At 37.3% G+C, this 16,367-nt stretch overlaps 1 protein-coding gene across 1 annotated transcript in view; it reads right to left on the bottom strand.

The window, feature by feature from the left end:
* Positions 1-16,367, bottom strand: part of TNFSF13B (TNF superfamily member 13b) — a 79,189-nt gene that overhangs the window by 18,913 nt on the left and 43,909 nt on the right. Inside the window, exons 2-4 of the mRNA XM_070579267.1 lie at positions 16,206-16,294; positions 13,687-14,066; positions 13,499-13,586 (exon numbers count right to left, since the gene is read on the bottom strand). Of these exons, the coding sequence (XP_070435368.1) occupies positions 13,499-13,586; positions 13,687-14,066; positions 16,206-16,245 (508 nt within the window). The 5' untranslated portion in view covers positions 16,246-16,294. The remainder of the gene's footprint in view (positions 1-13,498; positions 13,587-13,686; positions 14,067-16,205; positions 16,295-16,367) is intronic.

Here is a 16,367-nt window from a genome sequence, read left to right as displayed (position 1 = left end):
TATTTTTGCAACAAATACTTCTTAAGAAATTGCTACTCATATGGCACCATGATTAATTCTGTGAGGGATGTGAGGGTCTTTCAGAGCATATAAAGCTCTAATCTTTCCTCTACACAGAAAAAGAAGAGGATGATGCTAAAAGTCAAAGTCATATTTCCAAATTTTCCATCTTTCCTTTGTCATACGTGTACATGTATACTGCAAAGATTAAATGAGATAATGCGTACGAAACATTTGGTACTATACCTGCTACACACTAAGTGCGAAATCGATCTTGGTGGTTATTATTAACAGCAGTGCTGGCATTATTGTCTTAATAGTACCGAATAATAAAAGGACACTGTGAGAGCTTGAAGACCAAATGAAGCTGATAAAGAGACCAAAGAAATACCAGAATCAGAACTTCCTACTTCAATTAACACTTTCCCTGACTGTTCCCCCAAATGCATTTAAACCTGGAAGACTCACATATTCTACTTAGACAGAAGGAGGTTTGTCCAAGTGGTGCCTGGACGCCACTGAGCTGATATGAAAGTGCCTGCGTTTTCATCTCCGCAGCCCAACTAAAACATGGCCACAACCGACATGTTGAAAAACAGTGGTCTATTCCATCATGTGGTAGCAGGAATCTAACTTTTAGAAAAAAAATACAGGGGGGCCGGCCCCACGGCCGAGTGGTTAAGTTCACATTATCCACTTCGGAGGCCCAGGGTTTCGCCGGTTTGGAGCCTGGTCGCGGACGTGGCACTGCTCACCAGGCTACCCAGAGGTGGCGTCGTCCCACATGCCACCATCAGAAGGACCTACAACTAGAATATACAACTAGGTACTGGGGGGCTTTGGGGAGAAGGAAAAAAAAAGAAGATTGGCAACTGATGTTAGCTCAGGGCCAATCTTTAAAAAAAGAGAAAATGTTTGGAGAGAAAAGTTTATTTCAAGAAACACTCGTCAGAAAATAAAATGGGATATTAAAATGACAGTTCATTAAGAGTATTTGTATTATACTCACTGGAGATAGTGCTACTCATTAATTTTCCTTATTCTAGAGAAAGCCACTGGGCTTCTCAAGGAGTTTTGTTGGGAATAAGGACAGGACTTTCCATCCTGGCCCCATCAGATACTGCACAGGTCCACCAACCTTATCAGTGTTATTTACCTCTTCACGTTTCAACTGTTCCTTTTTAGGAAATTTGATATCTATTATCCACTTATCTCCAGTTCCGTCTTTTAGAACTCTCTTTGCAATTCAGAATAGATAGGATCTTGGACTACAGATTATTGCTCGCAAAAAGTGGGCCAAAATTGCACAATATTGATTTTTAATATCTCCCAAAAGCATAGATATCCAACCCCAAGGGCTTGGAAAATGCACAGTCTAATGTACGAAACACAATAGTGATAATAATTGCAATATTAATTGATTGTGTTCAGTTTTCAAAATTCTTTCACACATCTTTCCCTCTAAGACAACTGAAGGGAATTATACAAGACTTTGAGAATAGTTTATCTTTTTAAGTAAGTGAGTCAATAGCATACATCAAAACCTTTCTGCATCTGACAGAGGGATACATATTTCTAAATATATATATTCTATATCAAAATGACATGTGAAACACAGATAATCTTGTTAAATATGTTTTTACAGCATAATAAAATTGACTCAAAATATTAAACTTTGTGGGAAATATTTCAAAAAATAAAATATTATACTGATGACAAATAGTTTACAAAAGACAATTCTTAAAAGCTTTTAGAACAAAAATAATTTGCTCTTGCTCAATATTTGATATAATAAAATCCAACCAACTTCACAATTAGAACAGAATTCAAATATTTTCCACATGGAAAACACTTTGAGTTTGAAAGACACTGTTTTACATGTAGTATTCAAATACCATTTAATCAGGAAAAGAGATTTGAAAGTTTACATGATTGCTTATATCTATTGTATTATTTTCTGTACTGGAACTAAACCCTTTCAGATTGGAATCTGGCTTACAATACATTATTTCAACAAAGCTAAATCTCACAAAAACTACCATAAAAATGCAATTATTGCAGATTATGCATGGCTCCCAAGGGAAACATAGCACACCGTTTTTCCCATCACATTTGTCTTATCCATATGACATATACCTGCTAATTCTTCAGTTTTTCTCACTCATCTCATCCAAGAAGCTTCTTGCAAGCTCTTTAGTCTGGATGAGATGTCCTTCCTGCATTTTCCTTTCTCTCTTCTTTCTTCTGTCATTGTACTTATTGCACCACATGTTTTTAAAGAATGAGGACTCTGAAGGTGATGCCTCTCTTCCACTTCACATACCTTATCATTCAGGATGTTGAGGTCATGACAAATGTAGGAGTTTGAGTTTTCTTGAACTATTTTTGAATAAATAATCAGTGGCTGAAAAGTTTAATTAGGAGAAATCTCTTAAAGATCTAAATATTGACTTAATGTTGGACATAGATTTATGAAGAGATGGAAGCAAGCATGATTTGGGGATAAACATTTCTACTGAAATGGAAATACAAGAACTTAGGGGTTGAAAACTAGATCATAAAGTTTTATTTGATCAGTGATAAGCAGTTTGCCTTGGGTGGTTTCTTACAAAACCAGTAGGAGTCAAGAGAGTTTTAAAAGAATTTATAGCAAGCTAGACTGAGAACTATGTCTTTGACCTACCAGAAAATAGAATAAATTAGGAATTCTTAATCTTGAGAGGGGTCTGCCTGATATATGTTGTGCCTGAGAAAGATCATAGATGTGTCTGCCGATAGAATGAGTTGTCACCAAGGGAGAATGAAAGCAAAGGTTCAGCTGTTGACTGGTCATAAACATAGTACGAAGACGATTTGGTCTCAAATGCAATTATATAAATGGAGCATCCAAGATAAATAGAGAAGAAAAATTTTAAAGTTTGTGACTAATGAGTATATGTGTTTGAAGGAGAATTAAAAACTAATAATAAAAAGTTTTCCACTGGGGGGAATTCAGAAAGATGGTAGCACTATAATGGCCTTGAGAAAGTGAGAAAGCAGTGCTGGTTATTTGAAGGGCTTGAATAGGAGTTGATAAAATAAAATATAAATAACTATTGCTGATAAGAGTAAAGAAAAACATTTGAATTGAAGATTTTGTATTTGTATGTGTGTATGTGTAAAGAAAGAGTCTTAGGCATTAATTGGACATTGTCACGTCCAACACATAATGTAATTATTTTCTTTGTTTAAAATAATGCAGGAGATGTAAAATGGTGGCCCTTTACATAGCTTCATAAGCACTGAGTAAAACAAACCCAAAAAACAAAAAACCACCATCTTCATCTAACGTTTCATTTTACAATTGATCAAATATGTTAATTTAAAATGAACAATTTTATAGTTGAGTCATCATTTGCACAGGATATGTGTTTTCTTTTGCCATGACTTCTTTGCATTATTTTAAAATATTTCTCCTTGTTAACGATGTATACCAGAAGGCAGTGGATATCAGTAACTTACCAGTGAAGAACATTAGCTTCATGACACAGCATGTAAACATGCCTGAAGTCAAGGAAGGTAAAACCAAAAATAGAAATACATCTGAATGTCTGGAGAAAGCTACCAATGAATTGTACAATCGGCTATTCCATCTTCAGCTTCCCCTTGGACATTTCTATCTAGATCCCATGGGGACCCCCAAACTCTACACGCACCAGATCTGTCTTCATCTTCCTCCCACACACTCACCTCTTACCGCTCTATTTTCTCTCTTAGTGGATACACAACTATCATTTGAGGTCCCCAAGCTGGAAACTTTATAAACATGCCTGACTCCTTCCTCCTCAATCTTGAAATCCAACTGATAATCAAGTTCTAATGCTTTGAATCTTTAACTTTTATTCAATTTAGATTTAATCTGTCATTCATCTCATTCAACAATTTTACTGAGCACTAAACTTATGTCATATGTTGTTCTGGGGATAGCAGAAAAAGGAGACACAATCCCTACCCCCATGGAGCTTACAATCTAGTGGGAGGAAGAGCTATGAATCAATATCACAAAAAACAGAATTAAGGTTGCAAGTGTGAGAGAGAGACAGGGCCCAGACACTGGCTCCAATCAGGAACCCTTTTCTGAATGATGACACTTGAACTAAAGTCAGAAGGAAGAAGGGGACAAAAACATTCCAGGCAAAATTAACAGTCGTGTGAATATACAAAGGCGGATGTTGGAGAGACTCAGTAAGTATGGCTGACGGGAAGAGCAGGACAATGATAAAAAATGATAACATGAGTAGCATGGTAGCCTAAGTTCAGATCTTTACTCTAACCGTTCTGGACAATTACATTAGCTTTCCAAGTTATGCCTCTTCTCTTTTCTACAAATCCTAGTCCAGCACTTGCATTTCCTCCAGGATTATCTTCCTATACCCCAATTTTATCTCGTCCTTTTAACATTTAAAATTCCTTCAAAGGGTTTCTCTTGCACACAAGAACGAAGGCTACCTTCACAGCCTCATGAGCTCTACTCTCCCACCCCCAGTTGTACTTGAACACATCTTCTCAGAACAGGAGGTCATCTTCAAGCTTCCATGACTGTGTATCTGCCGTTCCATCTGGCTAAATATTGCTCACCTTTCCATCTGGTGAAACCCCATTCATCCTTCAGGGCTCAGATCAAATATCAACTCTTTCCCTGATCCTTCTAGCTAAATATTTGATTCCGCTACACTTTGTACATATATCTATTGACATTCATTCAACTATACATACTAATTGTTTCTATAACTGTCTTTCTCCCTGGACTGTGAGTAATTTGATATTAAGGACCATCATTCACAAATTTGCAAAGTGTCTGTTTTACAGCTGACTAAAAAAGAATATCTATGGAACAATTGAAAAAAACAGTCCTCATAACAACATCCAACTTTTCCAAGTAATTCTTAACAACTCCATCCTTACATCCAACTTTATAACATATGTTAAATAAAGTTCAATTAATGCTTAGGGAAACTAGGTTCCATTAAAAAAATTTTTACATGATATCTGGACCCTCTAATAATAAATTTTTGGGTCCATGGTTATATGGAAAACATTTTACATAACAAATAATCCTCAACAATAAGGTTTTGAATTTTCATACATAGAACTGTAGCACGTTATTTTTAAAGGTAAGTGGTTGTGTATCATTTCTCTAAAATTTCTTACTATTTCCCAGAATCTCTAGAGTAGCAGACAGAAAAGATAAAGGATGAGCTGCAGTGTGACTTCACAACAAGTGTCAGGAGCTATCAGAGCAGTTATTTCCAGTTCCCCCTGTCTACCTCGGTCTAGCCATACGAGGAGGAGAGGAAAGCCTGAACTTGTAAAAACACTTCAATCAATCAACACTTGCAAAAATCCGAAAGTTTAGAAGAGCAAAGGGATAATGTAAGGTGTTGGCACGTGTTTTGCCTCTTCCTCCTACCACAAGAAGGCCTCTTCTTGCATGTTTCCTATTTCCCATAACCTGGGATACACTCTTCTCTTACTCAATTCTGTTCAACCTTCAAAACTCAACTCAGCTCTTCTCTACCATGGTCTAGACAATATTTCAGTCTGTGATCTCCACAGCTAACATACTGTGATTATTATACTTAGATGTCCTTCTCATTGGTAAAGATATTAATAACAATCTGGACCTCTCCAGGACCCAATAATTTTTCTCAGGTGTGGTGTTTTACTTGAACACTAGGAATCTACAACTTGCATGGTTGAAAAAACTCAGAACTTATAGTCAATGGATAGTGAATTCAAACTTTAGTTCTCAAACTTAGATCTTGCAGATGGAACATACCAAATAACTTCATTTATGCCTCCCTTTTTCTGTATACTCTGGAGTGGCAACCTCAGAGCTTTGCACATTGGGTGCTTCCTCTATTTTGAGAAAAATCTGTTTCTTCTCTAATTCTTCAGAAATGAGAACACCATTTAAAAGAAAATCCCACCACAACAAAAGTACAGCTGCCCAATGTAGCTCTTTTAAGTAGGGCTTGACCTATAAAAAGCATATCTAAACATTAAAATGAATATTGCCCATGCCTACAGAACTGTCAATGAGAACACATCCCTCAATACTGTGAATTTATTTTTAAAATACCTAGCCATGCCTGCAATATATATATATATATATATATATATACATATATAAAATATATATAACATATACATATTTTCTTTTTGCTAAGGAAGATTAGTGTTTAATAATGAGATTGACACTTAATTTTGAAATATTTCTTCTTATCTATATAATGAAAATATTATCTATTTCACAGCATTGTTGTGAGAATCAGCTGAAGTCATAATTTACATCTGCTTTGTAAAAGGCTAAAGAGTTTGCTACTTTTCTTATTATTTTATCATCTTAATATTTACATTAATTTTGTTTAATTTCTCAAAATAAATATATAGCTTGTTGAGAGGAGGAATTGACTATGTCTGGGATTCTATTCTCTCATCTAAAGTGAGGATAATATGCCAACCTAAAAGGGTTATGGAGAGAGTAAATGATATCATGGATCCACAGGGCCTAACTTAGATCTTGCAGATGGAACATACCAAATAACTTCATTTATGCCTCCCTTTTTCTGTATACTCTGGAGTGGCAACCTCAGAGCTTTGCACATTGGGTGCTTCCTCTATTTTGAGAAAAATCTGTTTCTTCTCTAATTCTTCAGAAATGAGAACACCATTTAAAAGAAAATCCCACCACAACAAAAGTACAGCTGCCCAATGTAGCTCTTTTAAGTAGGGCTTGACCTATAAAAAGCATATCTAAACATTAAAATGAATATTGTCCATGCCTACAGAACTGTTAATGAGAACACATCCCTCAATATTGTGAATTTATTTTTAAAATACCTAGCCATGCCTGCAATATATATATATATATATATATATATATATACACACATATATAAAATATATATAACATATACATATTTTCTTTTTGCTAAGGAAGATTTGTCCTGAGCTAACATCTGTCACCATCTTCCTCTTTTTGCTTGAGGAAGATTTGCCCTGAGCTAACATCTGTGCCAATTTTTCTCTATTTTGTATGTGGGTTTCCACCACAGCATGGCCGCCCATGAGCAGTGTAGGTCTGCACCTGGGAATCATATCTGGGCCACTGAAGTGGAGCACACTGAACTCAACCACTAGGCCATGGGGCAGGCCCCCTGCAACATATGTTCCTTTAAGTAGAAAGAATAAAGAATTATTGAGCATTCAAGGAGAAGATAGAAAGACTCTCTGTTTAAAACAGAAATACATCCTCTTCCCCCTTCCTCATCCTTCACACTGCTGACTCTCTTAAATCTGCCCTAAATTTTTCACCTTTTCAATATATTTACCCTCTTCTAGTATTGTAATTTACTCATTAATTTGTTTTGAGATTATTTTCTGTGTCTTCCCAAGTCACTGTAATGTAGTCTCAGATGGGCAGGAAATTTTTATCTGTTTTGTTTTTTCATCAAGACCCAACACCTACAGCAGTGCTTGGAACATAGCAGGTTTGTGGAATCTGTGGAAGACACATTATATCACTTTTGGCTGCAGTGATTGACTTGTTTCCTGGCTCTTAAATTTCCCAAAACTTCAAACTTGACAAGAACAGTGCTCAAAGATTTGGATGTCAGGTCACTATGTTCATTTAAAATACTTTTTTGGAAATTGAACTGAATCCAGCTCTTGCAACACCGATAAAAGAATCTCTCATTACTGAAGCAGGGGAAAAGAAAAATAACACTCAAGGAAGATTCTGGTCAAAGATCACCATGACAACTGCCAGCTGTTTCTGTTCTAGGAAGAAACACGCCCTGACTGGGTAAGAAGCTCCAGTTAGCCTAATTTTGCTATAAATTGGATGGTTGACTTCTACACTGCATGCTTTCAACACTCATTTTACAGCCTTATATGTTACAGCTGAGCCAGAAATCTCAATGAAACGAAGACAATGTTTCAGACCCCTCAGACATCCCAACTTTTCTTGCAAAGGAGAATGACTATGAATTTCAATAAAAAAGACTCAAAAATACTACTGATATTTTTACTTTTAACAATTAAAAATGTTTACCCTAGATAAATACCTAAGTTACAATGGTGTTAGTTTAGGCACACTATATTCAAAACCCTGACGGAAAAGAATGTTTAATACAATGTGGTGTTTTCTGCTCTTATTTTCATATATCTTGAATTGTTCATGTTTTCACCACTAGTTCACTACTACAATTGAGACAAGTGTAATAAACATTATCAATAAAAAACTATTTTTTGGCTTTCTATAATCTGAAACACATGGATTTCTAATAACCTCTAAATTCCCTACTACATAACACAGAAGAAAAAGTTCACCAGATTTTATTAAGAACTGTCTTAGTTCAGTAGGGACTGATTTGAAAGTCTTCACTCTCTCGATAGACTCTAAAGATGCTTATCTTTAGGTTCTTAAAATGAATAGAATTATAGTTAGTTGAAGGTCCAAATCATGGGTCATCATGATTCCATTTGTAAAAACATTTTAATACATAATATTTTCAGAGCCATCTCATTTTAGTTGTTTTTTTAATTGAGAATATCTCCAAATGCACTTATGGGCTTGAAAGTGAATTTTTGTCTAACATGAATGATTTGGCAATCCTTTGATCCTGGATTTCCCCACATTTCTGTTTGTTACACTATAATCAGAAATTATATTATGAAACTCATGAAACTTAATAAGACATTCATTTGAAACACAACATAATTAAGAAAAACAAAACTGGAGCCAAAGTACCATATTTTAAAATTAGGTAAAAGCAGCATCTACCCTTGGGAGGGCAGGAGGAAGTACCAGGGGAGTGTGTGGGTGGATGGTGATGTCCGTCTCTTCATCCACTGCTGTTCAGTTTGTGACTATTCACCAAACTGAACCCTCAAGATATGTCCCCTTTTCATTATGTAAATAATACAATTAAAATTTTAAAAATTAAGTAAAACCGGAAATCTATGAAAGTATAGTTAAAGAAGTCAATGAATATGGCATTTTCTCTATGACTTTTCAGTGAGCCCAAATTGTGCCTTTACCAGGTGCACTAAGAGAGTTTGAGGCAAGGGTTCCCAAACTCTTCCCCCAGACTCTAGCCTCACAATCAGGCTCATTCTTTGGTTAACCGGTTGTTTTAAATGTCAAGTTAAAAAATTTCACAAGATGTCTTCTGATAAAAACCTGACAAATGAAGAAATACGGAAAAATCCCCCTCCAAATGATGCCAAATCATTTCCAAATCATTCTACTTTACTTCTTATTGAGCCCCAAATTGATCAACAAATATTCAAAGAATACCTACTGTGTGCGGGTGTCATGTGGAAGAAATAGGACCCAGACCACAGACGTCTCTACCATTTGGTTGTACAGACAGAACGTACACAGACGAAAAGACAACAAACTTCTTAGGTGATACGTAGTAAGTACCAAATACTGATGCAACTCTAGGCTTGCTGTGGGCTGCAGAAGTCAGGCTTTCGAGACCAACACACTAGAATTTAGCTACACATTGATAAACACAATAAAATTAACACACAATAAAATTAAAGTGCCTGAGGAAATTTGGGCTGGGTTTATAGGAAAATAATTTGGGTAACATTCTTGTGTGTTATTTAGCAATATTTAGCTATGAACTTTTTTGACCTAGTTATAAAATGATGGTACACTGACGTTGAAGAGCATATGTAGAAAGGAGAGTATTCTACAAAAAATCTAAAATAATACAAGTCTGTTAAGTACACATCCACTAAGTGTGTTCATGTGGTTTAAAAGCAAGCATGGGATCAAATGCTATATTATTTATTGAAAGCTTGGTACATTTTTAACAGTTTAACAGGCTACTTGAAAATGCTTAGACTCCAAAAAGGCAACAAAACATTTTTAAATTAATTACAAAGTAATAGTGAAACCTTATATTTTTAAACTAATTATGAAAGAATAGTAAACTCATATAAGGAAAATTATGTCTTATTGGGAAATTTAAAATTTGATATTTAATAGAGAGATATTAAACATTCTTGAATATACAAACTAAACAGCGGGAAAATTCATTTTCTTCTTCAGAGTTACAGTTTTTATAAAATTCCAACAAACATGTTAATGGTTATAAAATGTATATAGAAAATTAATAAATAAGAACATAAATGAACACGTTGAAAGTAAAAGGGGCGACCTAAGGTTTTTGAGTCTTACTTAAAATAAACGAGACCAACTAGAATGGAAAGAAAAACAAAGAAACCTGCATAGATTCAAACTGCATAAAACTTTCTCAGTTCCAAAAAATGACGCTACCGAACAGAGAAAAAAATCCTAGAGTTCCAAACAACCTGGTATATATGTCCACTAATTTTGTAGCAGTGCTAAACAAAATACCTTTTCCCTGCACGAAAGGATAGTGTCTAAAACAACATTCCAGCCAATTTCATTGACAACGAATAGGATCTTGTCTTCAAACCTTCCTCTTGGATCTATGAATGCTATGAGCACACATGGAGAGAGATGTAGAGATATGTATGTACTATGTTATATATATATGTTATATATCTATATACTATATACCTACATACATATATACTATATATACAGTCATGTGTTGCTTAATGGCGGGGATATGTTCTGAGAAATGGGTCCTTGAGCAATTTACTCATTGTGTAAACATCATAGAATCTACTTACACAAACCTAGATGGTATAGCCTACTATACACCTTGGCTATATGCTACTAATCTTATGGGGTCACCGTCATATTTGCAGTCTGTCACTGACTGAAATGTCATCATGCAGTTCCTAACTGTATATTATATTAAATCTTTATAAAAATCTGAGGCAAACCATGATAATGACAACAGTGATGATGTCTAGGTTGTGGACACTGGGTAAATTTTGATTCACTTGGTTAGATGTTTTTGTTATTCTCCAAACTCTCTAAATATTGAAAGTTATTCGGGGAAAATGTTTTATTACTATTCAATTTTTGGATGCCGCAAAAATACAAATATGTAAAAATATGCACATGGAAGGGAATTTAAAAATATTAATAGAGGATATTTTGGGGAAGTGGGACTTAGAAAGTTATTGATTTCTTGCTCAATTCTTTTCTTCTTAAACATGCTGTAATAAGCCTATATCCTCTTTGGAATAGTAAAGTTAAGATTTATTATTAAAACTAATATTTAGAGGGAGGGGAATACGAGCAAAGAAGGTTCCAGAAGATTGGGGCATCCTGACCACACTAGACCTAGAAGCTCATTATCCTACAGAAAGGCTCGTAACAGACTCAACTACCTATGAGGAACTGAGGACAGCAAAGTTCCAACACAAACGAGGGGAAAATAACCATCTAAGAAGCTTGGTTGAGATACTTAGCAGCATTTTGCAAGGAAAAAATAGAAGAAGAAAGGGGAAGCTGAAGCTGGTATGACAGGAGCTGCCAAAGAAAACGTCAGAAGGATGAATGGGTTAAATACTGAACTAAAACACTCAATTATAAAAAAAGTCAAAGCAGAAAATAGAATTGACTATTTAAGAGATTATGAACAAACAGGTTTTTAGCTTTGATGTATTAGGGAAAGTCTAAAGGAAAAGCTTATCACATCAAAATACACAGATGCAAAATCTCTGTACAAGTATTAAAAACAGCAAAATATTGTGAAAATATTTACATCAAAATTCTGATAAACATTAATATGTCATATAGAGTTTATTCAAAATTATAAAAACTTAGGACAGGCAAATATGGGAAGTTATAAATAAAAATTAGCAGAAGATAAAATTAGGAGTATCAAAATATGCAGAAAGAAGTAAATTCTTATTTGTAAACAAGCAATAAATTTAATTTGAGATACTGCTTTACAACTACAAAAGCAGCCAAAATAAATTTTAAGAGATAAAATGCTGCAGGAATGTGGAGAACTTGTACACTCCATTTCTAACCGCACACGTTTAGAACTCATTTTGAAAGCAATACGGCAACAGGTAGCAAGAGGGACAAGGCTATTCATCCCCTTCAGCTCAGACGTTGCGTCTATGGAATCTATGTTGAACATATCATTCCTGAGAAATAAGAGAGCTGCACAAAAATTTTGATACGTTCCACTATAGCAAAAAAAAAAAAAAAGGAAATGATCATGTTAAATAAGCATATGAAAATTAATACAGATGTGTGAGAATTACTTAGAAATAGGGAAAATGCTTATTGTATAATAATAAGTGAACACAAAAATATGCTATAGTATATATGATGTATTTTTCAATTATGTAGAAAATAGAGATGATAAAATGCAAAATATGAAAATAATTGATGTGTTAAAGTATAGTAAAAACATGAATGTTTCCTAGTTTAAAAATGTTCGAACCCAATTGTGTCCGATAGTTGGCATAAGGATGTAAAAAATAGGTTAAAAATCTATGGTTTTATAAAATAAGGAACAATTTTTTTCATGAATAAAGCAGTTAGTGAGAAATAAGCTTACAGTCGGAGTATCTACTGCGTGTGTGGAATGGAAGAACCCCTGGCTCTGGCTCTCACGGCTTCTCTTCAGAAGTACAGATATATACAACGATCACACGCGTTCTGCTTTCCTCATGCTCATTGTGAAGTCAAGGAAACAGCAGGTGTGACAACACCTATCCTAGTACACGCCTGCCTGGCACATTCTAGGTGCTCAGACATGTTCTTTCAATGCAAAAGGGAAATGATACCAAGGATTCGTTAAATTGTGATATTAGTAAATGCAGTGCACATGCTCTTTCTCATCTGTGAAATGAGGGGACTAGAACTGAGCATTTGGGGAGGCCCCACCAAATCTGAGGTTTCAGGAATCTGTAAGATTCTGCGGGACAAGTGGAACAAGAAGAAAGGCAGAAATCACTAAAGAAGTACTACGAGAAGATTATAATTGTGCAGATCTCCTCAAAAAGAACATATTAAAGAAAAGCTTTAAAATTAACATGTGTGTGTATAAAATAAGCTGTATTTAAACAAAATAAAGCACAAACACACACCTGCTCCTGCTACAGTCTTGGTTTCACAGCATACACAGAAGGAAATGATAGTCTCTGGCTGACTTCTATGACCCAGGTAGACAAAATCCAGTTCTACACTTGACATGTCGTGCTTTTTATCTGGAGTGACGGACAATGCTTCTGACATAGGGGTGAGCTATCTATTTGAGAAAAAAATATTTGCCCCTTTTTTCCTCCTCTATGCTTAACACATAGCACAGACAAAAATTCCCACCCACAAAATCTGCTTGTTGGAGGACAAAACTGCTGTGCAGCCTGTTAAATCTGTCAGGGTGCGGGCTTTGCCATAAAGCCACGTCTGGCTGAGCTGGCAAATTCCAGAGTCTCTAGGTTACGTGCAGCTCCCGCGCTCCCATACCAGATGCTATCCTCCACACCTGGGAACGCTGGGATCCCTGAGTCCTAAATGCTTCTCTGCCCCGAAACGTACCTGCTTCTTCTGAGTCCTGAGCGGCACGCTTATTCCTGCTTCTTTGACTGGAGTTGCCTTCTCCTACAGCTGGTGGTACAAAGATCCCCTAAGAAAAGAAAAACCCCAAGTTATGGCAAAGACATCTGAGGTGGGGGAGCCAGCAGTGCGGGAAGGCTCGTGCCTGAGCTTCAGCTGCGCGAACTCACTTTCAGCGCGGAGGTGGCAGCTGGCGCCCGCCACACAGCTGGCCCGCGGGCCGCCGCTCCCGCCTGGCGAGGGCCCTGCAGCTGCTCAGCTTGGTGCTCCTGCAGTTCCGCCCGGAGGCTCCCCAGCTCCGCTTGCAGGGTGGCCACCCGGCAGAAAGACACCACCGTGAGGCAGCAGGACAGCAGGGCAAGCAGCAGGGTCACGGCCAGCAGCTTTCCATCTTTGGAGAGTCGGACAGAGGGGCTTTCCTTCTGGGGGAGGATGGAGACAGTCTCCTTCAGTTTCATTTCTTCTCTTCTCTTAAGGCAAGAAGAAAGGCGTGACTGCTCCCCTTGTGTGGAGTCATCCATTTCACTCCTTGAACTTTGAAGGTTCGGGCCTTTAGAATAAGTGACCACAGGGAATGGATCATTTCCTGTTATCTGTGTTTGTTGATGTCCTACATTGACTACATCGCCCAGCTTGGCTGTCGCCCTCAGGAGAGTTCTCCTGAATTTTCTTCTCTCTGCCCCGCTGCATCTCTGCCCTACTGTATGCTAGGTCTTCCTGGCATTCGCCCTTCTATTCGATTGCTCAATCAGCCTTCCTCATTTCACTTTCAGTTTTTGTAAGAATTTTAATGACATCTCAAAACACTCATACACAGACGGCCCCCTTAAACCTACTGATGTGATGGAAACTTGGGTTGGATTAGCACTCTTGAGAACACTTTCCAGCCAGGCGGCGTTTACAGAGCTCCCCCTTAGGCACTCGGAGAAAACTGGGTCTGCTTGGGGCCATGTGGCTTCGCGGGGAAGAGAAGAACAGTGAAGTTCCCGCTGGTGTAATAAAAATAATGAACGTGAAGGTCAGATAAGCTAAGTGCTTCAGCGTTGAACTGTACTCAGCTGGAAAGTGATTTATTACCAGCCTTTTAAGTAGGAAATAAAATCAAGTGTCCTCAAAGGAGGCATGGACGTCCGCCGGGGAGTCTTCTCTTTGTTATTATCTCAGCAACGTAATTAAAAGCATGCGGCTCAATTTTGGAGACCTATTTAGGTTAGATACGGAGAGCCTCTTCTCTGTGAGGGAATGCATTTCCAAAGGAAATTTCCTAGTCATTTCCTTCTAAGACTCACTGCTGGGCAGTCGTCACCCACAGGACACCCCGCCCTGAGGAGCTGTCCCACCTCTGCTGTTCCCACTTCTGGACCTTCAAGTGCCCGCTCAGTCTGCCGCTGCTTTAAGGCAGATCGGCCTTATCTCCAGCTCCAAATGTCTCAGTCCCACCACTTACTGCTCTTCCCTAAAGTGGCTTACCTACTAGTCCACAGTAGGTTGACTCTGCCCCACTCGAACAGTATGCAGAAACACCTGACTCAACCCGGAGTCACTAATTTTCAAATCTCTATTGTTGGACTTGGTGTTGCTGCATGGACACCAGTCTGCCTTGTCTTGATGGCTGGCTCCTGGAAATTTCCCAGTTTCTGGTTGCTTGGCCCCCAGCACCTGCATATTGTGTGAGGAGCTCACACTTCAATGTTACTGAGGACTTGCCAAATTCTAGCTAAGCACGACTCCTGCGAGCTAAGACTGCAGGGCATTAGCTCCACCTGCCCCACATTTCTATGCCATCATCAAAAGAAAGTTATAGAAATAATCTAAGTAAGGGTAAGGGCTCCGGGGAGTGAATCTTGGCTCCCCCACTTACTCACCTTGGGCAAAGTACTCTAACTCTCTGTGACTCAGTTTCCTCATCTGTTAAATGAGATGATAACTGTCCCTGAGAGTTGTAAAGAGGCATACGGGAAAGTAGAACAAACTGCATTTAAGATGTTTCCATTTTTCATTCATTGTGTGAAATATATTTCATCCATTACTTATATGAGTGAGATGTTTCATTCATTCATTACATGAAGTATTTTTCATTATTAAAAACAGTGCCACAATAGACATCTTTGTACGTGCCTGTTGTAACATCTGCAAGGGTTTCCCCAGCAGACAGTTACTGGAGAGCAGGCAGGTGGCCACCTCTACCAGGTGTCACCGAGCCACCCTCCAATGAGTGCCCATTTCCTCATTGTCTCACTAAGCATGATGTCATCAGACTTATTCATTTTTACCTATTTGGATTGTTATTTTTTTCCTTTGTGTCTGCAAGTTCCAAGACCTTTTTAAATGACTTTTAAAAAACTTAAAAAAAAACTTTAAAAAAATTTTAATGATTACCTTGGTCCCCCAAATTAACTGTTCTCTAATCTCTCAGTTGGAAATCTTCTGTGAGTGAGTGTGCAAACTGTTTTGAGTCAGACATCACCTGCTACAAGTGTTTTGTCACAGCCCTTCTTTCCAGGTCAATCAGGGTGACATATACTCGATAACATTTCAATAAAAAAAAAAGAATTAGTTTGGGGATTGTATTAAACCCTTCTGATTCAAAATAAATGAAACTCACTCAGACTGAGTGTATATTAATATTATCTAAGTACACATGGAAATAAACATTCAGTGCTAAAAACGAATTACTCTCTTCTTTCACCTGTGACCTGCAGCCACTGCTTCTTTCTGTAAGTCAACATCCTGCTACTTCCGATGGGCCGCTCATCTCTGTGTACCGCTGTAAAGGCTCTGGAGAGAGAGGGAATCATTTCATTGTTTTAGTGAATTGACTCTGTCTTGGTTGCTCTGTTGGGCAGAGACT

This window comes from Equus przewalskii, chromosome 16, assembly GCF_037783145.1.
Source record: "Equus przewalskii isolate Varuska chromosome 16, EquPr2, whole genome shotgun sequence".
NCBI classification, from domain to species: domain Eukaryota; kingdom Metazoa; phylum Chordata; class Mammalia; order Perissodactyla; family Equidae; genus Equus; species Equus przewalskii.
Note: the sequence above shows the minus strand (reverse complement) of the source record. Positions and strands in the feature narration are given on the sequence as shown.